The 23,094-nt window shown below is 34.7% G+C and overlaps 1 protein-coding gene and 1 long non-coding RNA gene across 2 annotated transcripts in view; one reads left to right on the plus strand and one right to left on the minus strand.

Moving 5' to 3' along the window:
- The first annotated feature begins 1,001 nt into the window (after positions 1 to 1,001).
- LOC141393008 (uncharacterized) lies at positions 1,002 to 1,844 on the plus strand. The gene is made up of 3 exons (XR_012409959.1): positions 1,002 to 1,103; positions 1,273 to 1,355; positions 1,424 to 1,844. It is a non-coding gene; the product is annotated as an uncharacterized lncRNA (long non-coding RNA).
- Positions 1,845 to 12,272: 10,428 nt separating this feature from the next.
- Art8 (Arginine methyltransferase 8) overlaps positions 12,273 to 23,094 on the minus strand; it is a 73,294-nt gene continuing 62,472 nt past the window's right edge. The window contains exons 2-3 of the mRNA XM_073968726.1: positions 16,264 to 16,500; positions 12,273 to 13,098 (exon numbers count right to left, since the gene is read on the minus strand). Of these exons, the coding sequence (XP_073824827.1) occupies positions 12,340 to 13,098; positions 16,264 to 16,500 (996 nt within the window). The 3' untranslated portion in view covers positions 12,273 to 12,339. The remainder of the gene's footprint in view (positions 13,099 to 16,263; positions 16,501 to 23,094) is intronic.

Consider the following 23,094-nt stretch of genomic DNA (forward strand, 5'->3'; position numbering starts at 1 on the left):
GAACTTCTTGAGGACAATATCCTATATCTTCACTATCTTCACTATGGTATTCTTTTTTTATTTCCCTATACTCGCCGCCTCAACTCATCAGCTTTCAACTGATGGTTTTTTTAAAACCGTATATTTAATTTAACTAAAACTTGTTTATACTACACACTCATATTATTTAGTGTATTATTTCAATTGATTTGACATATACATATTGTATGAAAATGTATTTGCCAAACCAAGAGTAGACTAAACGGGGTATAACGATTTATATAACAAATTTCAATTGGTACTTATTTAGATAACACTTCACTGTCACTCGCTATTTCAAAAAGTTAACTATTTCACTCTTTATTTTGAAATCTTGTTTTTGATTGAAAATTTCACTTACATGTTATTCTTTATTTTTAGATATTATTAAAAATAAAAACTTCCAGCTTTGGCCAAACTTCTGGTCCAGTTGATTGTTGGTTCGATTTGTTGTTGGGCGCCAATTACTTATTTAAGACTGCAATATTTCTTAACATTGGCCTTTTGGCTCAATGAATAAAATAACATTTATTCAGGGATATCATGAATATTTCCCGCGGAATTTTCCGCACGGAAAATACTTTTGAAAAGTGAAATTCTTTTAAAATCGATATTTTAAAATGTTGAAAATTACTAGAATCACTTAATTATGCAATATTTTCATGGAATCGACAAAAATATTCCCTTTTTGCACATAAATATGGAAGTAAAACATTGTAAAATTGGGGAAAGGGAAAAAATCCGCACAGAATTTTTATTCATGATTACCCTGATTATGTTAGTATTAATTTACGAATTACTTTATTATAACGAGCCAACTGCTCTCTTTAAATGTATAAATGTAATTAAACATAAACTAAAGGTATAGCCATGGCAGAATAAGAAGGTAATCTCATTTGAGAAACCCGTCCTTGAGCTGTCAAATACAACCCTGTGTCGAAACAGTATACATAAATGTTGTAATTGTATGCCAATGACAACAATAACAACATAACATACTGTTTGTTTACGTTCTCCAATATAAATATTAAAATTAAATTATTAAAATATATCGTAATTTTGGGAAAAATTACCAAAATAATATCGTAAGTAGCATGTGTAGGAATGAAACAGACGTCGTGGCTAATGCGGACAAATCTAAATAGTGTAAAAATTCGCTGAAATAACTCTGTAAATGCCAATCGGTATTTTGTTGTTTCTCGGAAATAAAAAAGTTCTTACTGGATGTATTTTTTGTTTTCCGTTTTTTTACAGGCCAATGCTATTTGTGCTGAAGTCTTCATCAACGATAGCCACCAATTGATGTGGCGTAAGAGGCGCCAAACTTACATAAGCCGGTAAGTAGTTGGGTTGGAGAGAATGATGAACCAGAGGCACGAAGATTAAAAAACATACCTACTTTTAGGTAATTCCGTACTGAGAATGGCTTATTCATGTAAAAAAAAATTGTTTGCGTTTCCGGATGAACATATGAAATTGGTTCTTCCTCAAACTATGATGACAAACGCCTATCACCTTTGTGATCTACCCAAGAAGATTTTGGTTTATCTTTCCTTTAGGTGCACCTTGCGGATACATACGGAATTACCACCACAGGTAGCCCTTTCGGTCATAATTTCAACGATATACAACTTTTATCCCGGAAATGTGTACTACTTAGTATAGCCGGCCAAGGGCTGGCTATTACCTAAAAAGTTTACAATTAAAAAAGTTTATATCCATTTCCGAAATGTGTACCTGTCTATAGGAGAAAGTCTCCTATCCCCGGCCGAAAGCCGGCTACTTGACGAATATTTACAATTTAAAGGAACAGCTGCAGACGAACTCTGCGATGGTATCTCTGCGATGGTCACAAAGAATACATCTCCATATAAAGAATAAAATAATGTTTATTTGCATTTTTAACATTAAATTTCATTCCTATACAAAAGAGAACAAGCAACTTACAACTATTCCTTATTTTAAGTATTAAAGAAATAATTAAAAAAAGAAATGTTGGTAAATCCATGTAGTAAATCTTTGTATTTTTTCATATTGATACCATTTTCGGTTGCTTTTGCAGTTATAATTAAATCTTTACCCCTGGTACTGTGCTGATACTTTTTGGGGTTTAAGGAATCGTACACATCTTTTCATAACTGGGATAATTTTGGTCGAAAGTCCTTTACCCATCCACTTGGACGTATGAAAAGAAAGAAATAATATAGAAAGAAGAATTAGTATAAAATGAAGCTAAAAATAATTACTTTTCAAACTTACCAAATATGACACATTTCCCATTGTTATAACATGCATATCAGCTTCCCTTAAATTTTTAAGTAGGACAGCATTAAGTTGTTTATCGCCTATTGCAGCTATAGCTTAACTACGACTCTCCTGAGTCCAAACCAAATTCCTCAGAAAATGAAGACCAAACAGATAGATAGAAAGAATCCAAATAGACGATATCAATGGTTTTATTCCAAAGGTTAGGTTGCCATGACGAAAATCTCAATATGCAGTATACATTTGTTTGTCTTCTCATTCTTATACAATAACATGAAGGTATCTAAGGCGGTAATTTCAATGTTGTTTACTACGACACACAGTGTTGCCGCTTCCTTGTAAACGTGGACAAAAATAGAAGGAGTTGACCTAGGTCGATGAATTTTTATACAAGTACTTATGCGGGCATAGGAATGAAAAATTCCCATTTTGGTCCATATCGGTTCAGATTTGGATATATCCCCCATATATATATTTCTCCGATTCTGCTATAACTCAGCCAATTTTAATTGAACCGCCTTCAAATTTAATATGCGATATTTGCTTGGGCCTCTGATCAGTTTTACCGATTTTGTAAAAAATCGGATCAGATTTCGATATAGCCCCCACATATATATATTTCCCCGATTGTGCTATAACTCAGCCAATTTTAATTGAACCGCCTTCAAATTTAATATGCGATATTTGCTTGGGCCTCTGATCAGTTTTACCGATTTTGTGAAAAATCGGATCAGATTTCGATATAGCCCCCACATATATATATTTCCCCGATTTTGATATAACTCAGCCAATTTTAATTGAACCGCCTTCAAATTTAGTATGCGATATTTGCTTGGGCCTCTGATCAGTTTTACCGATTTTGTTAAAAATCGGATCAGATTTGGATATATCCCCCATATATATTTCTCCGATTCTTCTATAACTCAGTCAATTTTAATTGAACCACCTTCAAATTTAATATGTTTATGATGATATGGTTGTGGCTCCGAGAATCGGATTTTATAGGATGTAAACTTTGCATTTTTTAATTCGAAAGGGATGTCTGTTTCATGTACCAAATGGTCGAAACTGCAATTTGCTGCAATTTTTAGATACACTCCATGAAAGAAACGAAATTCGTGAGTTTTGTATAACACGTTACTGTTTCAATCAACATAACGGTACTTTATGTATACACATTATATGTAAACGTTTTTTTCATAAATTGCAAGACTATCGACCACTCTTTAATTCCCTATTCAAAAGTTGTGGAATATGTCAATAACTTCTTTAAAAAATTTCCATGAACATGGGTTTCTTTTTAAATACATTTTAGTAAATGTCACATACGAAAAATTTTCTATGTCTAACGAGCTATAACTTTATAGTAACACCAAATATCGACAACATCTTTGAGGTTTGTCCTATTTGAAGTGTTCCCAATAAAATAAAACCATTAAATTATAAAAAAGTCAAGAACACATTTTTCGATTTTTGTCCACTGAGGCAACACTGTGCGACAGGTTCATTGATAGCTAATTCGTGTATATATTGTTCTTCAATGGGTATAAAGGTTCGTGCTAAAGGGGCTACAATAAAAAGGGAAGATATGTTAATATTTTGTATTCGAAAAAGGTGAAAAAAGGCAATGGAAAGTAAAGGAGAGGTAAGGGAGAGGATATTAACATGGTTTAAGATATTCAATCATTTCTGTATATGAAGCAAAGCCTTTAAGTCAACTTCTATGAAAGAAAACCTCACAGCCAGTTTCTGTATGCCGAAAGAAGAATGTGTGCGAATGAAACACGCCCAAACTTTAGTTTTTGAAATAATTTTAACTTTGCTTTTGCTTCAAAACAAAAAAATTGAAAAACACACAAAACTTTGGACGTGTTTCATTCGCACACATTTTTCTTTCGACATACACAAACTGGCTGTAAAAGTCTTCTTTCATGAAAAAGACCTTAAACACTTTTCCTATGAAAGAAAATCTATCTGTAATACTGCACATATACAAAGGTTTGGAAAAATTCTTCATTAAGCCTAAATAATGATCGGCATAAAAATGTGTCAAAATATTTATCAACACACTCAATATGACCAAACTGGAAAGCAACCACAGCAAAGTTGGATGGACATGGTTTGGGTTGTTTTCGTTTTGAGGCTTCTTTAGGAGTATTTGATGATGTTGATCCGGGTGGAGTTAGCAGATATTTAGCAGCACCTGGTTTGCCCGAATCAAAGTCTTTAGATTTGCAGGATTAAGATGTTATATGATTCGAATAATCACTTTCATCGTCGGATAAACATGTTTTATTTGCTTCATTGTTCATAGCACTACATTTCTTGTTTTACTGTCGTATTGACATTTATCTGCGAGATAAATTCCTGCTGTGGTTCTACAGGTTGCACATTTGCACTTCACTTGTTCCTCCTCACTTTCCGAAATGCCATCAATAAATTTGTTTTTCTTTGCATTTTCCTGACTTTCTCTTTGCCGGGAAATTTGTTGCTTTGGGAGGCGACTCCTTAAGAACAGATTTTGAAAGTCTTACTATTGTTGGAGGCGCATGAGGCAATAAACGCACTTGGTGTGTTTCAGTGTTCAAATGTTCTTCCTAATGTAAAGTTTTTCTTTGTTGCAGATGTATTTGGTAAAACGGAGGGTAGGTTTTTGCTTTGTACATCATATTACGAGGATTAAAATGTGTACCATATCGGCTGATCCGTTCGATGGTTATCCTCTAGCCGGACGAACGAACAGGAATAATCGACTGCAAATGTGTGAAAAATTTAAATTCGAAAATTTGAAATAATGAAATTTTTTATTAAATTGAGAATGTAAATATAACTGACATATGTATGTATGTTTTAACATATATATACAAAGTTTGTCAACGTCATTTTGTCAATGAAGGGACGGCAAAGCGAATACAACTCTGTGGGTTGTGAGCGTGAGGTTACCTTGTATCATTGTATCATGGGTATAGCTAGCCATCACCAAATTGTATTGTAAGCATATTGTGGCAATTTGAGCATTAACATCTAAGTCAGCACTTTATTGCCCTACTAAATATTCTTATTGTTGCAATTAGGGCGTTGACAGCTATGTCAGCACCTTATTGCAATTATTCACATTTATTAATAATAAATTTATGTTATTAACTACATATTACATATTTAATAACATATTATTTATTTCCTGATAACTTACATAAGCTGCCTCGTCTGCTTACCTTGCTTGCTTCTGATAAAAGAATAAAAAAGAAAAGGGTAACCCAGTTCGAAATTTGCTCGGCCTTCTTTATTCATTTATTTTTATTAGGTCAGAAATGAAGCAGGAAAGCAAGGCAACCAGGCGAGGCAGCTTATGTACCCATCCCTTTATAATTTTTTTCCCCGAATTTGTCACACAATTCAATTGGGTTCGGGTTCCCATTCTTTAAACACAAAATAATATTAAATAACTTCAAAAAGTCGCGCCCGAGCACCAGTGTGCACGGGGCATTATCTGGTAAAATAATAAAATTCATTTTCTTTTTAACACCTCCGAATTCTAAAAATGCTGGAAGTTGTCCACATACTTTTAACTTTATTCCGTCTAGTCCCTTAAATTTGGAAACTCTCTTTTTCTTCATCTTGAGTTGTGGGGACACGGACCGAATCACTGATTGATTAATAAAGCTACATGGGCTACCAGTGTCAATCAAGGAAGAAATAGAATGGTCATTAGATCCGGATATACTAGGACTCAATGCTGCTCTTACCTGTAAATTCCAATCTACTTCCTCCTGGTATGCCACCGCTGCTACGCTCGGATAGGACAATTCGCTTTTAGATGTCCTGACTTGCCATATTTAAAGCAGCGTTTCTGCGCTCTGCAACTCGTTGCGTAGTGGCCTAGCTTTTGACAGTTGAAACAGCGGACCTCCGCTAGCGCTTGGTCGACTTGGCCACTCTTGCCATATTTAAAACAGCGTTTCTGCGGTCTGCAACTCGTTGCGTAGTGGCCTAGCTTTTGACAGTTGAAACAGCGGACCTCCGCTAGCGCTTGGTCCACTTGGCCACTCTTCAGCAATTTCTGCTGGCGCTCCCACACCATCTTCTCATATTTTGTTATCAAGCGCTTAAACTCCGCCACCGTAGAGACATTAAAGAAAATCGACGCAGCCACCGTCCTGTCCTGCATGCCATTCACTATGTATTCCACCAGCACATGTTCTAGGATTTGCGCGCCTAGCGATGCAAACTTTCTCTGGTCTTGTTACACTTCCGGGCATCAAGTTTTCGGAGTATTTGTTTTGCCCCAATTCCTTTATGGAATTCTGCTGCTAATTCCTCTCTTAAGTTTGCCCAATTGGTTGCTTTTGTTCGGCGTACCCGTCATCATTCGCCGTGTATAAATAAATTTTTCTCCTTCAGCGCAATTTATAACATCTGTAACTATATCATTATCCCCAGAAAACTTGGGCAATGCCCTTCCACGTCAGCGAATGTGGCAACACTTTTCTTCTTCTCGTTATTTTCTTCCAGTTCACTGATTTCTTTTCCCAACTCCAAAATTTTAAATTGTTTCTGCATGTTCTAGTTTGCTCGCTGCCTCTTTCGCTGTCGTGGTTGTTGTTGCTGGCATACCTACAGGCCGCTATCGTGGTGTTGGCAAAGTGTTTGCTTGTTGCTGAGCCATTGATGGTGATGCGTTGGCTTGTCGTTGCTGTTCTACGTTTGCTTCTTGTTGCGATGGTGGTGGGCTATCGTCTGTTATGTCTATTTGTGACGACAATGGCAACACATTTGCCGATGTTGAATTTGCCCCTACCACTTCTGATACCAGATGACGTAATTGTTCAATGGTCACTGTTGATGGGAAATCAACGTCTGCCAGCTTCAGCTGAGCAATTAAATTCTCACGTACTATTTTTCTTTATGTATCTATTGCTTTTTTCACACACAGTTCTTTTTGTTAACACTGTTGGTTTTTTATTTTTTCGATTGATTTTTTAAGTTTCACAGCGTTATTATACCCTACACCATCATAAGTTGGTTTTGGCCAAAAAGTTTGTAACGCATCGAAATAATATACTTATTTATATATACCAAAATGAATGTCTCGACGAGCTGAGTCGATCTGGCTATGTGTGTCCGTCCGTCCGTCTGTCCATCTAAACCTTGTAATCACGCTACCTTGTAATCGCAATTTTGATCGGATCGTCACCAAATTTTGGGTGTTCATAAGGGAGGGAAGAAGCCTATTGATTTTGGTGATGGTCGGATAATATTTAGGGGTCGGAATGGGCAAAAGACTTATTTGGGGAAAAAGTCAACGTTTTATTTCAAAGCGAATATCTCCGTATCTATAAAGGGTATATCAAAGGAAAAACCTGCTAATTAACGCAGAAAATGTCACCTTTACAACGATGTATAGTAGGTTGTCGTAGGTGGTCAAACAAAGAAGATATCGCAATAGTCGCTAATAGAACCCAACTTTTCATTTATTCGATTTTAATTCTAATGACGAATAACACAGCTTTTGTTGGAGACTTTCCAAAAACAAAGTCTGGCTATGAATGTAGAAAATCCCATCTTTACAATGATATAAAGCATGTTGGCGTATGTGGCCAAGTAACGGAGATATCGCAATAGTCGATAATACATCCTATTTTTTATTTTTTTGTAATCACGCTACACGTCGTAATTTTGATTGTATCGTCACGAAATTTTGGGTGTTAATGGGGTCCCACAGAGGAATTAAGCTATTGATTTTGGTAATGGTCGGATATTATTCAGGGGTCGGAATGTGATGGTTGATGGTTGGCGTACATCCCACTTTTCCATTTTTTATTTGAAATATTCTGACGATGTACTTAAATGCGTTTCAATAAAATTGACTTGTATTAATGAAGACATCCAGAGCAAAGGCGCTAAGCTATCACAATTTTAATATTTTGAATTTTACCAGTCAAAAGCTTATGCACAGGGGAAGTGGTGTAGGGTATCACATAGTCTGCCCCGACCCGACTTTAGCCTTGGCTCACTTATTTTTTAATTTGGTTTATTTTCCTCAGTTCATCAGTTTTTTCGGTTTTCTTCAGTTTTTTTTTCTTTTCTAATATATTTTATTTTAATTAGAAAATTCCAATATTCGCTTGTTGGAACGAATTTCACAATCTTGGCGTGGTTGAATTTCGCAATGTTGCGTGTGTTTTTCCGCACCTGAGTTGTACACGTCTTATCAGTTTGGCTGCACTCTAACGAATGACGCGATTTATTCATTCAACCCTTATCGTCTAACAATGTTGTTATCGATTACTTATAGAACCTGAATAAGAAATGGTATGAAAACGTAAAAATGCTCTTCATTTTACGTTTTCATAGAACGAGAATTGACCCCTTGGTGCCCCTGGTGTTAGTATTGTGATTTGTTGTTTGAGTGATGATATGTCCCGGTCTACACTAGCGTGAATTTCATTAAAAACATTTCATGAAATTAGGTGTTCTTAAATCGAATTCCCCACTACAGCAATTTTATGATTTTACTCTACCATGGAGGTCGATCTAGAGACGCATAATTTCATGCAATTTTTTCAATGAAATCACTCTAGTGTGGACCGGGACTACGATATAAAATCCGTTCAAAGGATCAACAAAGGACGGCTTCAATGGGGTTATTCTGAACGAAAATGCCCTGTGAGGGTATGACCTGAAGATTAAATTTTTATATGCAATTATTGTATTTATTGAAGAAACGTTTTGTACAACGCAATTTTGTTGTGAAAATTTGGACTCTGCAAATCCTAGTTTTAAGAATTCACGAAGTCCTTACTACACATAATCACTAATATTAGTAGAATTATCAACATTTACTCTTAAATCTACGATGCAGCGATCGCTTCATGGCAGAAGAAAATACGTAAGTTAATCTCATATCTTATAACATACCTAAATACCACTATTAATACATTATACACTAAAATAACACAAATTTCAATTGATCCTTAATCTTAATAATACATAATTTATAAAGACCACCATCAGTGGCCTTCTTATTCATATCCAATTTGCAATTATTTTGGTTTCGTTCTTACTCATTATAATAAAAATGTTACTGTTAATAATGAAATCTAACTAAATACCGGTGTAATATTGATGAAACATAAGGTAATCTGGGTAAATAGGACCACGTAATATGTTGACGTCCTTTCATTCCTACTTTCTTTATCTTCCTCTATCTAAATTATCTATCTTCTTTTAAAATAAGTTATGTAACTGGCAGTCCGAAAAACCCTCCCATTTTCCCTGAGCAAGGCCGGATCGGAGTTTAGGACAGCGGTTTCGTTACAAGGGGCAACAACAGAAAGGCTGGCATTCAATCCGACTCGAAGGACCAAATGTTTAGGTGGGGGAAGGGAAATCCATAGGCTTCGATAGCTCAGTTTAGCAAGTAAATAAAAACAACCTCTTTTAGTACTTAATGGGGTTTATTCTGAATGAAAACTCCCTGCGAGTTTTGCCTTTCTGTCGTTTCAATTTTAAAGAAAAAAGAGAAAACTCACGGGGAATTTTCGTTCAGAATAACCCCCAATATAAATATGATTACGGTTTATTGATGATTATATTTCTTTTCTCTGCAACAGCAAAGATTACACTTAATGTAGGGTGGCGACAGAAGGTTAGTATTAACGCGTAGACGTTATGTAATAACGACAAGTTAACTCTCCGAATGTTGATCGGCAGAGGAACGCTGAGGTTCTTGCAATCGCAGAGGATCTGAGTCGATTTACACTACTACAATTACATATTCCAAAGAGAGCAAATGTAAACAACCACCGCCCGTCGGCGTCAACACTCTACGGCACACAGTGTCACGACCGTGGCCAAAAATGGTAAAAACTAAATACTTCGTTGAACAAATTTATTGATGGGGAGTGATAGAAAACATATTAATTAAGAAGAATCAGAATTTTGTGTACTGATACGTGAAGTAGTTTTTGCTATATGAGGATTTAAATCCGGCAATTTTAGTTAAACGTATTTTTGTGTTTTTTTTTTCTAAAATTAATAAATTATATTATGCGTTAATATTTAAAATTTAAAAGTAACGGTCGCTGCAAATATGGTTCCTAAGTTCTCTTGGGATGTAATAAACTTGGCTACACTTGTTTGCATGTAAATATTAATCATATGGTGTTTACATTTACCCAAACATGTATTACTAAGTTTATTAATTTTCTGAAGCAAATTTTAAATTGAGTGGAGTGGGAAAAAATTTTATAAAAGTGTATATCGATATTTTTGCTGTATGAGTAGTAAAAAGTGAGTACTTCAAATATATAAAGGTCCCAGCTGCAGAGGTTTGCAGATGAATGTGTCATTTCTCTTTTTCAGCGACCACCTCACTGAGAGGATACCCCCTTTTTTAACAAATCCTTTTGCGGTGTTGGCTATAGCGCGAAAACGAATGAACCGATCATCATATATTTTTGTGGGCTTATTAAGTACCTAATAATCTTGCTTTAAAACGAGAGAATTTTAAAAATATCAATTTTTAAAAAAATTGTGAACAGCGAAAATCAAAATTCGATTTTTTTACAAAAAATTTACCGTTTTTTTTACCACTAATCGGTCAAAAAAAAATTTTAAAGGAAATTTCTCTTATATAAAGACAAGAGTTTGATATATTGAATATGCTTACAAACAATATGAAGACTAAACACCAAATTTCAGTTATATCGGGTGGATATTGAGGCCACAACACTCAAAATTCCGAAAATGAGGAGGCACGGTTCTATGGGGGCTATAGGAAGACGAGGACCTATACCGACATATTTCTGGTGGAAGGTTATAAGTCCCCCAACGAGGACTTAATACCAATTTTCAGCCATTTCGGTGTGATAATCAGGCTAAAACCTCCAAAATACCGAAAATCGGGAGGTACCGTCCTATGGGGGCTATATGAAGGCGTGGACCTATGCAGACAAATTTCAAGGTGAAAGTATTATGCCCCCCTACGAAGACTAAATACCAAATTTCTGCAATTTCGGTGTAATAATGAGGATAAAATCTTCAAAATACCGATAATCGGGAGGTACCGTTGTATGGGGGCTATATCAAAACGTGGACCTAAGCCCACAATTCTCTGTTGGAATGTTTGATACCTCTGCCGAAGACTAACCACAAAATTTGAATACTTTCGGTCGGTCATTGTGTCCAAAACATTCAAAATACCGAAAATCGGGAGGTACGGTTCTATGGGGGCTATATCAAAACGTGGACCGACCAACCCAATTTTTTGTCCTGAAGATTGTAAGTCAATAATAGGTACGTGTACCAAAATTGATGCAACTACGACAACTCCTTCTATTTTTGGCCACAGTTAATATGAACTCGCGACATTGTGCGGCATCATTCGGCAAAAAGGGGCACACGTGCCCTTGATGAGAGTAACAACAAATGAAAAACCATTTAGTCTTCACTTAGAAGTCAATGAAGAAAGTTGTGTCGTCGCTTTTTTCAATGATTTTTAATTTTAGCAATGCAATAACCCACACGATCTTTGTGGAGAGAGAGAAATTTACGCTCTCGATGTCGTATGCGTGTGACCGCACATACTTCATTTGTTTTGGTGCCGATACCTGCTCTACGGCATTGTTGGCCAGCAGAGAAAAGCGACATTGTGTTATTTGAGCTTACGCGCTTGTGTTAGTATAGTTTGGGTGTAAAACTAATGGTGGTAGTTTTGTTCTCACCTTGTGAAAACTAATTTTGTTTATATCTATATTTAAGTCCTATTAGGTTAGATGTATTTTCTGTGTGGCGGAATATCTTCTTTGGAGAGTCTCAATAATATAATCTGCAAAAAATCGACTGTGAACGGCCAAAAATCTTAATTTAGATCACGTTGAAGGTTTTTGTTTGTAAATTTTTCGCATGTTTTTGAACAAAAAAAAAAAAACGACTAAATACAAAATTTCAGTGCATTCGGGTGAGAAATAAAAAAAATGCAAAAATCCGAAAAAACCAAGATTTATTGTTAGACGAAAAAAAGTAAATTGAATAATTGTGTAAATTTAACTTTTTTTATGAGGTATCCATATTTTGAAGATGAGTTTTTATTAATATACATTTAGTATAATGACATTCACAAGGGACTGGATGGTCTATTACATTAGGATCAAGTAACTCTACTTCTAAATTATATTTTCGCTTATCATCATTTCGTCGGATCATTGATATCTTGAAAGCTACAGGGGCATTTTCCTCTAATTCTTCGCAGGCATTATCAGGAAGAACTACAATACATTGTTTCCAATGTGTTGTGGTTGCATTCGGTCCAGTAGATAGAACAACGGAATTTTCATAATTTTCTCCTGGAAATCTGCAGTCAAACCATATACAAAATCCCTGGTGCTTTCCGGGATATTGCGTGGGAACAACTTCTTGAAAAACTATAGACTCTAATTCTTCGACACGGATTTCATTTATGTTCATCCAAAACATTGCAACGCCACTGTGCAGTAAGTTTTCGGGAGATATAGATACTATTTCAGGTTTACTTGATTTCTGACGTCTTAGCATATTACCGAACGAACTCAGACAAATTCCATCAATATTATTCCAATCATCGAAACGAGAAGGTACAGAGCATGGTGCCACATATATCGTTGCTTCAGAAGGGAACATATGACCATCCGGTTTTAAAAAATTATCACGTGCGAAAATGACTGAATCCAACATTCCCTCGTGGAGTAGATAAAATCCCATCCATTCGGATACAATTATATCAACCTTTTCCGCAGTTGACGGCAAAACAAAATCTTCTACCTTATCGTGAATAACCTGAAAAGAAACAGCAAAAACTTATAAGAATATAAAAAAATTTAGAGCATTTGTGTTTCTCATAAATGTGTAAAAAACTCCTGTCACGAAACAATTTTACTGAATTTCATGAAAATTTGCTTATACATATTGCAGTTCTGAGAATATGCCGTAAGCTATTTTTACACACATATCACATCAAATTGATTTTTGCGGGACCTTTTTATACCCTATACCACAATGTGGAAAAGGGTATAATAAGTTTGTTTTCCCAAAAATTCATGTAACGCCGCGAAATATTCGTCGTAGACCCCTCATGTGGTATACCAAACTTCATATCTCGACGAGATAAAGCGATTTAGCGATGTGTGTCCGTCCGTCCGTCCGTCTGTCCGTCCATTAAAAATTGTAATCAAGCTAGAGGCCGCAATTATGGACCGATTGTCACGAAATTTAGTATGGAGGTCGGGTTTGGACCAGAATAGAACTGATTAGTTTTTGGCGATGATCGTGAAATGTTAAAGGGATGAAATGGACCAAAAACAAAATTTTTGCTCGATTTTGTAGCCGCTCTGTAGGTCGCAATAATAGTCCGATCGGCGCGAAATTTTAAACGTAGTTTTGGTTTGAGATGAAGAAGTAGCGTGCAAGTCAACTGTATGATCGGATAATATTTAGCGGGTTAAATTGATCAAAACTTTTGTGTGAAAATTGGTAAAATTTCTAATGCACATCTTATAACAGCTAGCCCGGAAAGCTAGTGCACAGGGATAGTGGTATAGGGTATCACATGGTCGGCCCCGTCCGACTATAGTCTGTTCTTACTTGTTTAATACTTACATGGAATATCCACACCAAGTTTAGGTGGATAAGTTTGTAACCACTGGGAATACTATCTATAATTTATAGCTAGCTAACTGGGTCACAAAATGTAGCTAAAAGGGAGTACACACCAGAATCAAAACTGACAGTCAACGTACTTTTACGACAATTTTATGGCAAATAAAAACTTTTATTTAGCTAAAAATGTTTGATTTTCAAAATAGTCAGGCTTAATCCCATAGTCGTTGTTTTAATATTTTATTAAAACAACTTTAATTTATTAGTGGGAAAAAATTGGCGATGTTTACCAAGGGGTAAGGCAGGGAATACTATAGTTTCAGATCTCGCCACAGATCTTCATCAGTTCCCTTATTTCTTGTTTTTCAACAAGAAACTTTTTATACCCAAGTGTCAATTGCTAGCTCAAATAGATACGTGCGCAAAGAAACACTCTGATCGAGAATTTCTTTGGCACTACCTAAACTCTAGCAACTTCACTTGCAAACAAATCCAAATTTTTCCCACTGCTATGCGTTCGTCGATTCTCGACGAAAAAGCACATAACTAGTTTGTTGGTATTGCATACTACAGCAATAAACAACATTTTGACGGTGCCCGGTCTCACAATTAGGAGGGTTGGCGTTTTTTGTTTGGGATGACGACTTCTATTTTGTTTTTCAAAATTTTTTTTCCCACTAATAAATTAAAGTTGTTTTAATAAAATATTAAAACAACGACTATGGGATTAAGCCTGACTATTTTGAAAAACAAAATAGAAGTCGTCATCCCAAACAAAAAACGCCAACCCCTCCTAAAAATGTTTGAAATACAATATGTAAAGTATTATTTAGAGATTAGGAATGTCATTATTCGACTAGACTTTGACATTAAGGAAATAGACTTCGGTGACTGTCAATTTTGTTGGTCGGTGTGTGCTATGCTGAACAACATTAAAATATCTGAAATCGGGCCAAGTCCATTCGTGCAATGTGGTGATGTTATTCACCCTTTTCATTGTACATACAACTCTTAGGCCATACTTACATATGTATATTATAGTCTTTTGCAGGGTTAACCTTCTTAATTAGGATTTATTTGATGTATACGCAATGGAATTGACATTTGAAACCCAGGGGATTTGTAAATCCGGTTATATATAAACGTACTATTAGATACATAACTCATTTCTGTACCTGCTAAACCTAAATAACGACGGGACGTACACAAATATTTCACCAACCTACCAAAAAAAAAAAAAAACAATCAATGAGCGTCCGTATTACCCAAATACGTTGAGTCCCAAATCACATTTAAAACAAAAAATTCGCGACCGAAACTTACTTAAATGTTTTCATTCGTAAAACAAATAATTTTCCTTTGCAATGAATTGTATTTCATGTTTTGTTGGGCTTTTGTTTTTAAAATACAAAACACACACATACAAACAATAAAGTTCTGTCAAAGTTAAACTTTTTCAACTCACAAAAAGTATACGCTCGACGTATTTCGGTAGATCTCATAAGAATACATGTGTTCTACTTTTTTCACCACACACGCCCTGGGTATACGTCCGCATATAGGTATGGGCCTAATGTATAGTTCAGTTGCTTATTCATTTTCCTTCAATAAAGAACTTGAATTTTATTTGTAATAGGTATGGGTACATTTGTGCTATTGCAGTTAAAGAGGATCTGTTTTCGCTGTACCTTGGAAAATTGAATTAAATGTCTTTGGTGCCTGAAATCTGCAAGTTTGTTCACAATTTGGCAAATGCTTTTTGTTGGTGAAATTTATCGTCGAAATAACTTGACTATAGCAAATGGTGATGCTTTTTTGGTTGGTTGGCTTTTTATTTATACGGTAAGGTGTTTGTAAAATATTGAATATGAATAGTAAATGCACTGAAGTTGTCATGACTGTTGTTTTGTGCAGTAAAATAAGATATACTAAGGGCCATTATTATATGTTTTTTTTACTATCGGATGGATTTGAAAACGCAAAATAAACCAATTTGGAGGCATTAAAAATATAAAATTCACATTAAAAGTTAATGCCAAGATGCTCCTCATTGAAATGTAATCATCACTTTTAACTTTAAGTTAACTGGAACGCTGTAAATCTGTTCGGTAAATCCAAACTATAACAAAAGAAGTCATAATAATGGGGGTTATACTGTTAAATGAATGCAAATTGGAAAGTTGGACACTAACTTTAATATTGTAATAAGAATTTTCCCAGAAAAAATTTTGAGCAGAGCTAAAAGTGAGTTCTAGTTTTGTTTTATATATTTTTGTAAAATAAGTGCAAAATGTAATGTTGATGTTGCAAAGCGGGGGCACTTATCATTACACCACGGTACTATACCTTAACAATGGATGTCAAACTGTTTTCTTCCATGACTGTTAATGCTATTTTGGCCAGATTCGAAGCTTCCACGGCATAAACCAATTTCGCACCGGCTTTTGCACAAAATGCAGACAATATACCAGTACCAGCACCGACGTCCATAACCACTTTATCCTTAAATAAGGCAGCATTTTGCATTATTGCATTTTTATATGCTTCTTGGCGTGGTCTGTCGCGCAGCATGATTTCATGTACCTGAAAATGTTATAGCATATTATTTACTGTTGTATGTATGTACATATATGTTAATATTTGTAAGAGTATATGTAATGCATAAATCGGGATACCCACGACAAGTTTTGACTGTAGATTATTCGGAAATATCGATAAATGTCAAACTGTCCAGCAACCACAAAATATTTTCTGGTTGCCTGATGACTGACAAAAATGAACGGCCACACTGGCAAGCAACCGATTATTTGAGCAAAACTGATCATGTGTACCCAACTTAAGCATTACATATACTCACAACAATTACTACTTTACTCTTAAAACATTTAATGTAATTTTATAATCAAAGTTACCTTATTGGAAATAGACGTTATTATTTAACATTTACATTAACTTTATTTAATGTTATAGTGAAGATGCCTATGTGTACGATTATACCATTGATAGTCTAACATCGCAAAGCCACTTTTTCTTGCGTAAACACATGGATATTTTATTATTTTTAATTTAATGCACAGACCATCCCTGTTTTATAGTAAAATGCTCTACATCAACTTTTATCATCAACAATTTATTTTCATAAATGTGAACCTAGCCCATAGGGCCAAGAGCGGTTCCAAAATCTACAAAACATACACTACTCCAAAATCTTAAAACTAACAATGCATTAAATTTAATAGTCTTAAAATTCATTAGCAGGATGTAATTAAAGAAAATGTAAAGAACTGTACTAAATCGGCTAAGCAATATTAAAAATAAGGAACATAAACAATCATAACAAAAATGTGTACTAGTCAAAAAATGTTTAATCTTCAAAATCACTCCGATTGAAATATTCAAATAACTTTTATAACAGATTAAGGAGCCACTGAATGTCTTAAGATATTGCCGTAAACTATTGAACACACGGGCAACCCGTACGAAAAAGGATTTTTCCAACAAAGGGGTCAAAAGCGGTACATGAATTTTTCCAACAAAGGGGTCAAAAGCGGTACATGAATTTGTTTATTCCTGACAGATCTACTAAACACAAATAACTCTAAAACAGAGGAAGGGGCTTGGATTTTTTTCACCTTAAAGAAAAATAACATGCACCTAATATTCAGAAAAACATCAAACGAACTACCAAGAAATTCTTCTACATACGAAGAAACATGATCACGACGTTTAAGCACAAAAACATAGCGCATAACCCTATTAAACTTCCACCAACAACCTCAATACAATACAAAAAATGCGGTATTATCAATGCATGTACTACCTGTATCCTAATTTTTTTAGATAGGACTATATCCAAACAGTATAACTTTCTTAAATAAAGTTTACCTTGGAAACCAAACAATTAACATGCAGATCAAACACCAAACCACTATCATGCAACAAACAAGATACTTCATCGAGCTTACAATATCTATAGACTCCCTATAGATGGAGATATTTATAGAACTCTCTTGGAAGTTGCCAAATAACATAGCCTTAGTCTTACTAGTATTTATTGAGAGCCCATTGTTGGACAACCACGTGACTAACATAATATTAAAATCAATAGAAGACTGCAAAACGTCCATAAAAACATATTCCCCTTTAAACAAAACCTGTATATCATCAGCAAAGGCAAATGACATACGATTTCCACTATTAATACAACCAAAAAAAATCATTAATATAGATTACAAACAACAAAGGCCCAGGACAGAACCTTGGGGCACACCACTACTCACTGGTAGCATACTCGAAACACAATTTTTACAACTCACATATTGCAGCCTCCGGAACAAATACAAAAAGATAAGCTTACACGCTAAAGACGAAAAATTAAAAAAAAGATGCAACTTCTTAATCAAAATGAAGTGATTAATTTTGTCAAAGGCCTTTTCAAGGTCCAAAGACAAGAAAACACAATAACCACCCTCACCAACAGTCCTCCTCACATTGTCAGTCAATCCAACAAGGAGGGAAGTTGTACTACGGTTACATCTAAATTCATACTGGCTATCATGCAACAGTGATAGCTCATTGATGTAGCTCAGCATTTGATCTTTCAATATATGGCGAAAACCAAAAATGTTTTACAATCGATGAATCCGAGTTTCACCCATTCAGAATTCGCGAACTGTTAACATATTCTATATTGTATGATTGAAATTCTTTAAAATGAAGTGTTTTAGGAGGAATCCCATAAGGTCGACCATTAAAATTAATTTACGTGGAAGCTGCGTTGGCATCAATTTTTTGCGTTTAAAATTTACAAGTGCCATTCAAATTCCTTTGTACCCCGCGTGAATTTAGTTTTTTTACGCGACGGACCTAATGCGCCCATTCGTGATCGAATCCATCCACTAAAACCGCGGATATAGATACCCTGAAAATAGGAAAATCAGCAAAAAATTATTTTGACAAATCCGCGTACTAAATCGAAAATGAAAATGAAAATAAATGAAATCCTTTATATGCGATTATAATATTTGCGAAAACGCGTTTCATAAATTACAGAGATTCGTGAGTAATATGGGTTTTTTACCAAAAATAGAATGTGGAGGCACATCCGCGGTTCTTGAAGAATCTATTTGAAATATGTGTATATATACGTATGTTTGGTGGGTGCTACTGAAACCGAATGCGGATCAAAATCGCATGCAAATTGCGCGATTTTTACCCACTTTAAGGTTTTTTGCATTATGTGATGCAACTGGCGGCACACTTTGACCGCTGAGTGAAACATCGAAATATGCATAAATATTGAAAGAGATTGATTCGCTGTATCCAAAAAGGGATGCGCATCAACTGATTTTAACTAATTCGCGAATAACAGGCTTTTTAATTTCCACATTTTTTGAATGCTTGTAATTTCATTATTACTCTTAATTTCCTATCCTTATAATTTATCACAGTAAGCAAATAAGCTTTCACGATGGAAAACCATATTTCATGATGATGTTTTAGCAGTACACATTAATTATTGTATGGGATTTTAGCGAAATATGCTTTAAGATCATTTCAGTTCGTTGGTTCCTCCACTTACATATCAAAATGTCTGTTGCTTGGGTTGCAAACCCTTGAGCATAGACGGAAAGTTCAATCGGCTTTGTTTATTTTTGATTTATTGAATAATACGATTAATTCTTCTGAATTATTATCATTGATACCAATGTATGCTCCTCCGCGGCAAATGAGGTATGTTGACGTTTTTAATATACCAATGCATCGAACAAATTATGCTCGACATAGTCCCTTAACGCGTGCTTTTTATTATATTAATGAGATTAGTATGAACTACCAAAGGAAATATAATCAACATTTAGAGTTTTGCATTTCGAAAGAGAACTTTAAATTGTATTTTATTACTGTGTTTAATTAAATTTAACTTTGTTATCATAGTCTGTAAGGAATTTATGTTCTAAAGACTGAAATAAATAAATAAATAGAAATAGTTGGAGAACTCCCAAATATTTTTTCTAATTTTTCGAATCAAACCAAAAAATATATTTGCAACAATATTTTCTAACAAAAAGTTTTTCTCTTTTGTTGTTGCTATAATATGCAATTTATGTTCCCAATCTCTATAAATTTGGTATCATATTTTTCTACGCATTGTCTAGATTCCGCATATATTTTTCAATTTATTTTTTGAGGGTTTGTACGGACTCTAGGACAGGATAATTTGGATTTTCGTCAATTTTTTTTATTATTTGTTGATTTTCCGCGAATATAATAATAAATTTAATAACTATTTAAACATCTTCGAATAAATATGGAATGCTGTAAAAGATTTATGCACACATTTTCTCATAACAACAAATAAGACATTTTTAAATATTTTTTCTTTATATGAGAATAAAAACCGCTATAACTTTTGCGCGCATCCTCCAATTTTGTGAACGCGAACAGATTTGAAACCAGAATTTTTTTCTTAACCTCTATGCCAAAAAGTGTAGATGAACACGCAAAAAAAATTGAATTTTTTTTCAAATGGAATTGCAAAGGATTTTTGGTTTTCGCCATATGTTCAACCATCTTTGAGATTATCGGCATAATTGAAATAGGTCTATAATTCCGTATATGCACTACTTTAGAAATTTTCCAATCTGCAGGAAACGTAGACACAGTTAACATCGTATTAACAATATGCACCAAATGACGTCCAATTAAAGGGAACACAAGCCTCAGAATTTTAAGCTGAAAACCATCATAACCAACCGCTTTAGATTTAATCTTATAAAACGCATTTACAATTTCAGCCAAATCAACAGCACGAAACGAAAAACCACCATAAACACTATCAGGAATACAAGAAACATCAAATTCATTCACCGTTTGATTAGACACAAAATTATAATTCAACTGCTCAACATCTACAGAATCAACTTTACTATGCTCATCTCCCAAACCACTCTTATTCATGATGGACCAAATATCTTTAGACGTTTTATTTGCAAACATGTCACCATGCGCTATAAATTTAAGTCTCCTGATAACTTTCTTAGCCCGGTTCCGACATCTACAGTAATTCTTCCAGTTAACAATATTCTTATCACCTATAATATAATTAGTTATTCATCTCCCTATTTACATGATTGTGATTCTGCCTGTTGGCAGTTTCCTTAGTAGTCTTTCATTCTGTCAGTGTGTTTTTATACTATCATAGCGATTATGAATCTTCACGTAGGGAGCTACTCACAAGTGAGTTGCAGTTCACTTTCACCTGCTCGAGCTATTACGATTGGGCAGGGAGGAGCACAAAAAGTGAACAAGGGTTGACAAGTCGGAAAATGGAAAATAATGGCGCGACTTGTGAACCCTTGAAATAATAATTTGTGTTACCATACCGTCACTTTTTGCACATATAACTTTGGGATTATTAAATTCTTATTTTTTGCATAAAAAGTAAATAAATTTTCAAATTAATAAACATTTCTAGCAAGAAAAATGTCGGTTATTAAAAATCCACTGTAAAAGAACATGAATATTGGTAAAAGAAAATACAACATTGAAACAACATGGCAACATCTGTAACAGATGTTCTTTTGTTTTGACAGATATGTGAAAATTGTTTATTTACACTGAAGAATTCGTGAAATTTATTGGAAAATCGTAAAAAAGTGAACAAATGTCGTTTAAAAACGTCATTAAATGGCTACAATAAGTAAATGTTTAATGTTGCATTTTGGGTGATAACAGAAATGGCAAGTTCTGAGGAATACCAAGGAAATGGAGTGGAAGCTGTACCAGCGATGTTAGGACATCACAGGAGATCAATGATTGGTTCAAATGAGGTTCAGCATTTAGCCAATTCCAAGAATTGTAAATACAATTCGTGAAACATCCGATATTTTCTCCAGTATAAGAACCAATTCTATGAATGCTAAGTATAATTCCTAATGCTTTCTTCAACACTTAAACCAATTTAATGAATTTTAAATACAATTACAATAAATTTCAATTGTAATTCCAATTTTTTTTGTTCATGGCATATAACAACCGGTACTTAAAATACTATTCCAGGAAATTGCTTGGTGTAGATACCATTCCACTGGGTTATCGACGATGACGTGATTAAGATCTCAAAATGGTTTGGATCTTTTTGGGGCAAAGGTCGTGACTTATATTCCATCAAAATATTTGATTCTATTCAAGCTTGAGGGCAAGTGATTGGACATGTCATCTTTTTAGCACCAGCACCCATTTTTTCCAAGACTGCGACCCCAAAAGTTCCAAATCGTGTACATTACTCTCTCTAGGAACAACAATCGCAGACATGGGTTGCTCCAGATTGGGTCCTTGTATATTTGTGAACCGCTTTATACAGTATGCACCTTTTTGATCTGTCCATACCTGAAAACGGGGAACGCTTTAGTTACAGTACTTGCTTGGGCGTTACCGTGAGAGCCATCCCAATCACCATCTAGTAGGTTGGCCCGACACACTAGGTCCATCAAGAATGATCTTCACTTTCTAGAGAGGAAAGCCCAACGATACAGGAGAGAACCCATTGCTCAACAAGCATTTCAAGTAGGTTTGTATAGCTTTCACATAGTCGCAGTTTCTAATGTAAACAAATATAGTGTGAATAAAGTCCACCACAGACCAGAGTAGTTTTTGCTCAACTATACTCGGGATATTGCAGTCGTCTAAATTCTTATAGGGCAAATGTTGATAGCACCATGCATAGCACTCTTCGTCTTTTAAAGGTGCGATGCCAAACCTAGTCATTTAACTTCAGTGGATAGTTACATCCCATTCTTGGAACTGAAGTTAGACCCAATTTTGTACCAAATTCTGAAAGAATTCAGAGATTCAGACCGAATTCGTAAAGAACTCTGAAAAAATGTTAGCGGTAAATGTCCTAATATTTGTTTTTGTCGAAAACATATTGCGATTAAAAATATAAAGAAACTCTTATCACAATAAGGTAGAATCTATTCCATTTCCAATATTTCAACCATCTTTGATGGTCATCCTCAGGGATTGGCTTTCAAAAACAAGAACATTTGTTTTATGCAACTATAAACAATATGGTAGAAATTTATAATAACAATGATATTTCTTTCTTTTTATAAGAATAAAAACAAAAAAATTTTAATTCTTAAGTTGACCTCAAGCCAAAATTAAAACCAAAGA

The sequence above is a fragment of the Musca autumnalis genome, unplaced genomic scaffold (assembly GCF_047663935.1).
Source record: "Musca autumnalis isolate F117 unplaced genomic scaffold, ASM4766393v1 scaffold_2, whole genome shotgun sequence".
In the NCBI taxonomy this organism is placed as follows: domain Eukaryota; kingdom Metazoa; phylum Arthropoda; class Insecta; order Diptera; family Muscidae; genus Musca; species Musca autumnalis.